Genomic DNA, 6,272 nt, shown 5'->3' with positions numbered 1-6,272 from the left:
AATGGAGATCACACAAAAAAAAAAGAAAAAAAAAACATCCCTGCAAGCGTCCGCTGACGAAGGGGGCACAAAATCCCTGGAGCTTCTTGGGGGAAAGAGGGAGGTCTCCTGGCTGCCTGGGGGGGGGGGGTCCGGAAAGACACGCGGCCCTGCCCGAGGACGAACCAGAACCAGAACCCTGGCTGCGTGTGTGTGTGTGTGTATGTGCCTTTTACTTTTTTGCTAAATAGGGAACCCAAAAGCAGCCCGGTTCGTTCCCGCGCTAGGTTCCTGCTGCTGGGGGCGGCTTTTTATGGGGCTGCTTTTCGAAAGGTTCTGTGCCTGCATCCATACGTGTATGCGTGTGTGTGTGTGTGCATGTGGCTGTGTGTTCACATGGTCAGATTTCTCGTTTCCCTTTCCGCAAACCCGGGAAGCTCCTTGCGTTGCGGTTTTCTACAGAGAGCTTTTTGTGGCTGCCTTATTTTTTCTTTTTCTTTTTTTTTCTTCTCTCTCTCCCCTCCCGCCTAGCCCGAACCCGCGAAACATCCCCCCCCCCCCCCGGTTGACAGATTGGGAGCGCGTTCTGTCCGGCCACAGCTTCCTGGGTTTAGTCCCGAATACGGTCTGAGCATTCCCGCAGCCAAACGTCCACGAGACCATCTTTTTTTTGCTGCTTAAACGCGGGATCTTCGTTGCTTTGTCGTGTTTGTTGTTCGTTTTTTTATTTTGGGGGGTTTTTTTTATTGTGTTTTACCCCCCAAAAACCGACTCCAAACCAGCCGACCAGGCCGGCGAGGAAAAGCCGCAGGTTTTGGGGAGGATGAAGAGGATTTAACATTTCCTTCGCCACGGGTTCTTGATGTCACGTTTTTTTTCTGCTTTTTCGGAGAGGATTTCGCAAAGTTGCAGCTTTCAAGCGACACCAACGAGACAGGTGGAGAGACTAAACGTTACACTCGAAGCACATGTTGCGATGTTGCGCTTCGAAAAATAAACTGCTCCAGAAGCGTGTACTAATGGCGGTGGCGTAAAGCGAAGCAGAAGAATTCAAATTAACCGTCCTTTAGGGCTTCCCGGGCGAACGTGTTCGTCAAATGGGCAAAACAAGCAACAAGGATGAAGGTTCTAAACACGGACCTTTACGAACCTTTACGAAACCCCTGTAAGAAAAGTAAATGGTTCTCCGATCGCCCGAATCGAGTAGATGCCCTGCCCTTAAAGGGCTCCCCATTCTAGAGTCACCGCTCGCAAGTGCCTTTCTAGGAACACGGTGACGGTTCAAGGCGCGCACGTGAAGGACGATACCGGTTCGTTTGTTCGATTTTATTTGATACTCTTCCCATCCGGTACAACGACGCTTTGCCCGGTTCTTGGCACTTCCAAAGCTCTCCCAAAACGTGCTGCTGGCGCCGTTTGGCGGCATCGTGAAAGTTTGCCCTTTTTCGGGGGCTAAAGAATACGGCCAGACGGTTGCGGTTTGCGTTACCGGTTACTTGTGAAGAGTTTATTTATGAAATAAATAGCTCGTTTCATCTGGGGCTCACCTTCGTTCTGGCTGCAATGTAAATAAGAGCATTATTCATATTCGATGGGCAACCGAACCTCGACGCTAGGTTTTCGTAAAGCTAGCTGCAGCAGTTCGTGCTTAAGAGAGAAATGTCACTTTGAGTGTGGGAATTAGTTTAAAATGTTACTGCTCCAAATACCGCTCTTGAAGGTGGTCGAAATGTGGTCGCTAATCTGCCTCCTAAGCTCCATTAACTACCCGTTTCTTCGCCTATCTCTTAGATGTCCTCATTAGATCAGATAACCGGTGTGTAGTCCTTGCTCCAGTACCTACGCAATAACTTCATCGTTATGACCTCAGCGCAACCGGTTCTCGTTCTTAACGTCCACAAGTAGTACCGCCGTTTTGAGTGAATCATTGAATACTTGTAGTATTCTATGTGCTAGTAGTTGTGGGCTTTTTTCTATACGGCTTTTGGGCTTTTACAACTGACTCAACACGAATAGCGCTCATCCTTCCTGCCGCACTCTTTCCGGAGAGTTTCTAACCACGGTCGGGTTCATACGTTATTGCTATGGTATGCGGAAATAATACATGAACTTCCCACTGCTCTATCATCGGATAGATTTATTAGTTAGATCCCTTTTGTAATAGTGCAAACTCATCATTATTAGTCATCATTACAGCGCTGGTAGGATCTCACAGACTCTTTAATATATCATGGGATGCGTCAGCTAATTGCATTTCTGTATCATAGCGTTTGACACTGACCACTTTCTTTTGCATTTTAAGTCGTTTTAGATTATCGGCTGCTTAGTTGACATTACAGCGATTTAGCAAATGCTTTGATTTATTGCTTGTAACATGTATTTATTGATTCTGTTCGTTCATTACCTAACGTACCTCAACTTTTTGAATTTTCTCCATTTTTTCACCTTTGAATACTCTCTATATCGACACGTTATTACCATTTTAATGTAATGTGTGCATTATAACGTTCGACAAAAGCAGCAGTTCTTGAAATTTCAGTAAAGAATTCGAATATATGGCTGCATCTGTGCCGACGATGACCAGACACTTTATCAAACAATCTCATCTTCATTTGCACATTTGTCGGTTTGATTTGTTGGTCAAGATCAATATTTATTTTCGATTTCTTAAGCACACAGTCCCATAATGCATCGCATACTGGTTCTCTTACATATAGGCTCATCTCAACTCCATAACGTACGTCTTAACGTTTGCTAACTGTGCTTTCAATGTTTCCAAATAGCGCCCTTTAAACACTACGTGAAATACGCTCGATTGATTCACCTGATGGCTCATCAATTCAACCTATTGGATTCTTCGGTTTCATTTGTTCTGCTAACAGCTACAGTTTTGATTTATTCTGTAGACTAACATCTACAGTTTGGAATTATCGACACTTTGGCAAAGAGAGTAACCTAGCCTTCGAAGCAAGCTGCAGCTTATAAACCAAGTATTATTGAGCTATTCTTTGAGTGGTACGTATTTCATAAACAGGACTATTTCACGTTGTAGTTGTACTCTCTCCTGAACGTGAACAATCGTGCCCACAAATACGTTATACTATTATTTTTATATTTGATTTTTGAAAGCCTTAAATCAACACCCATTTCAGGCATAATGGAGGGAAATGCAAGTTGACAACACAAATAAGCATCCTGAAGCTAGTAAGGTTTGTCAATACATGTTTTTGCGCCCCGGATGTACATTTAGCGGTGAGCCTATTAGCTAGGGTTGTTCATGTTTAGCCTCTAAGCCCTCGTTGTAAAGTAATTTATTATCAACATCACTTTGTATAAGGCTAAATAAACTGCCAGTAACTGGTTGAGGAGAAATAATCGAACACTGTTTCCTACAAAGCGTATGAAACAAACACAGCAAGCGCTTTCTCAAAAGCACTTTTGAGAACATTGAAAACATGTCCCAAGAAATCTTTGCAAAAGGTTTTTGCGTGATGTTCGTGTTTCTAGCGTAACGACATTAACAACAAAGTAAGCTTAAATGCTAGTTTTGTTTCTTCTCGCCCTTGTGGCGATAGTTAGTTCCGTTTAATCTCATCCAAACACCCTCTAGCAGACGTTCAGGAGCACATGCAAGAGCGATAAGAAGTAGTAAATGCGCACAACAAATCTTAAACATCCTTCCCAGTAGTACATCCATTTAACAGTAAAACTCGTGCATAGGTTAACTTATGTGCTGTACATCACAATTCCAAAGTTCCGCTCGCCTGCACGGCTTGCCATTTAAGCGTACTTGGACGATGAACCGCGATCGTAGAAGAGCATGTAAGCGGAACTGTTAAGGACCTCCTCGATGGGCACCTCTCGCACCACGGTATCCGACGTATAGTACCATCTGAAATTGGGCAAAAAAGGAAAGCATAAGACTTCGAGAACGAATACGATGATGGCAAACAACATACTTGTAGGAGTTTCTCAAAGCGCCACGTCGATACGTAACGAAATGACCAGCGTTGGCTTCGCCGGAGTGCACGATAACCGCGAGAAGACGGTATAGATTCCTCGGGAACATCGCGCCAAACGTGTACGATCCAAAGCTCGTCGAACTGGGCGTATCTCCGGCACCACCGCCACTGCCACCCATCGCATCTAACCCGCCGGGATCATTCTGCACCATGCTCATCAGCCCGGCCGAGTACAGTGAGGTCGTAGAGCCCCAAGGCGTGCTGATGTTGCTGTTCAAACCCGGCTGCACGAAGCTGTACGGTGCCATCGAGAGTGTCTCCGGAAAGTGCACGCTATCGAGGCGTTTGTGCACGCGGCCACTAGCATGCCAGGTCGTGCGGGCGATGTGAATGCAAAGACAGGCCGGCAGCTTGCTAAACGTGAGTGTCTTCGTGTGCGTGACCGTCTGGTGGCACGAGTCGCACTGGACTGCGTCGAGTGTTTCCGGTTGGATGAAATCCGACAGCAGATTGCCGATACCGAGCCCGGGTGCGGCCGCTTCTGGGAGTGGAAGTGTGATGCTGTCGAATTTGTCGTACCGTACAGTGGATTTGTAACCGCAGCCACCACAGCATAGCTGGCTGCCCATACCACCACGGAACGGGTGTGGGATTTGGGCTTGCTGCTTGTCACCCCACACGGACACTCGTCCTGGCCCGCGGTTGAGCCTCTCGAGTGAACGGTATGACGCCGAGTGGCGTTTGCCAACGAAATGGTGTGCCGGATCTGCTACCGTTCCCGACTCGTGAGCTGGGATAGGAATAGGACGTGCGGCAACCGGTTGTCGGGCGCTAAAACGCCTACTGGCCACTCCAGCGAATGCCGCGTTAATGGCGTGCGTGGGTGATGCACCAAATTCAACCAACGAGCTTTCCTGGGACTGTTCGTCGTGTTCCGTGCACACCGAGTGTGGTGAGTCTGGTGTGTGCGCTTCGGAGCGTGTGTAACGCATCAGGTTAGTCGACTCGTCGTACTCGGCGTTGCAGAAATCCGACAGCATAGCGCTGGATGGTCGGGCTGGGATCGCGCGGAACTCCGGCTCACCACCTACACCCTCGAGCGCATCCGATAGGCAACCGATTTTGCGTGGTTTCGAGACTTCCTCCTCCAACGAGCTTAACATTACCAGCAACAGCTCGTGTGCGTCGTGTTCTTCCGGTGAAATCACCCATCCGAGAGCGTGCAGGGCACGGATGACGGCGCCTGGCGCGTAAGGATCACCACGCAGCGTGGGATGCGTTCCATTCACCACCTCCAACACATTCTGCAATGACGAGACGAGGCTCTTTTTGTCTTTGGTGTTGTGCAGCTGCAGCCAGGCGATGAACTGTGGGCATGCGGCCAGTGCCTGGAGTAGTGTGTTAAGGAAGCAGGTTTTGCCGAAATTATGCAACCCAGCTATTTGGCCGCGACGTTGGCGCAGTTTTGACGATCCTGCAAATACACAACGAACCGGTTATTGACTTCCGGTGCGGTCAGCGAAATGCATGATACTTACCGGAGGGTCCCCAGAACACGAACGCACCAACGACGACAGCCGCCGTAACGCCTGCTGCCATCAATAACTTTTCGCTTTCCATGCTACCGATTTTCTGATCAGTTTACCTTTGTATCATACTACCGTATTTGTATCAGTTGAAAAACTCAAGCATCTTATGGTAGCGACCGTAAGACTTACATTTCTTAATTTCTTTCAACGATACTTCTAGGATTCTTCGATACTGTCTTATTGGTATTACAATAAATTGCTACCGCTATCACTGTTCTATTTGGTATTGTTGTTGAGAAATGCTGCACAATGTTCAATAAATGCGTGTCTCAGGATTGACGTACGATTGAAGTACGTTTGTGAAAGCTTTTCAATTTGCAAATGATTTTCATTTCCACAAATCACAAGCTGTATCGATCAACTCGGTAATTGTTATAGTTTTTTCTTTGTTATGATGTTTATTTCTTTTTTTCAATTGGCAATGTCAAGGCTCTGCTTCAATTACAACCCTGTGTCTGAAAGCTATATATTCTGTAGGAAATCTGGGCAAAAACCTTTGTTTAAGCATTTTATAATGCCATTTGTTGATGTGAATAATTTTAGAATGGTAGCCTCCTATTCATAATAGCTGAGAGCATAAATTTTAAATGTCGTGTGTATAATTTCATGTTGCGAGCGTTTCCCAAGGTATCTACATTATATGTGAACAAAATGTATCACCTGTGACACTTGAAATCTGTGTCGTCATGAAATGTCAAAATCATTGTTTTCGGTAAATGCACGTGTCGGTCGGTTTATCGTG

The 6,272-nt window shown here is 46.5% G+C and overlaps 1 protein-coding gene across 1 annotated transcript; it reads right to left on the bottom strand.

Annotated features, from left to right (window-relative positions):
• Positions 1–3,759: 3,759 nt before the first annotated feature.
• Positions 3,760–5,561, bottom strand: LOC128728570 (ubiquitin carboxyl-terminal hydrolase 30 homolog). The gene is made up of 4 exons (XM_053822197.1): positions 5,480–5,561; positions 4,780–5,415; positions 3,939–4,731; positions 3,760–3,871 (listed from the first exon to the last, which is right to left on the bottom strand). The coding sequence occupies exons 1-4, from the start codon at positions 5,559–5,561 to the stop codon at positions 3,760–3,762; spliced, it is 1,623 nt and encodes a 540-aa protein (XP_053678172.1).
• Between the last annotated feature and the right edge of the window lie 711 nt (positions 5,562–6,272).

This window comes from Anopheles nili, chromosome X (assembly GCF_943737925.1).
Source record: "Anopheles nili chromosome X, idAnoNiliSN_F5_01, whole genome shotgun sequence".
In the NCBI taxonomy this organism is placed as follows: domain Eukaryota; kingdom Metazoa; phylum Arthropoda; class Insecta; order Diptera; family Culicidae; genus Anopheles; species Anopheles nili.
Note: the sequence above shows the minus strand (reverse complement) of the source record. Positions and strands in the feature narration are given on the sequence as shown.

What these genes read in the sequence shown, in the direction of transcription:
- LOC128728570 (XM_053822197.1), bottom strand. Translation starts at nt 5,561, where the DNA reads ATGGAAAGCGAAAAGTTATTGATGGCAGCAGGCGTTACGGCGGCTGTC. An exon ending in CGCTGGAGTGGCCAGTAGGC is followed by an intron (nt 4,732 to 4,779) that starts GTTTTAGCGCCC and finishes TTCCTATCCCAG; the next exon opens with CTCACGAGTCGGGAACGGTA. An exon ending in GCTTTGAGAAACTCCTACAA is followed by an intron (nt 3,872 to 3,938) that starts GTATGTTGTTTG and finishes GCCCAATTTCAG; the next exon opens with ATGGTACTATACGTCGGATA.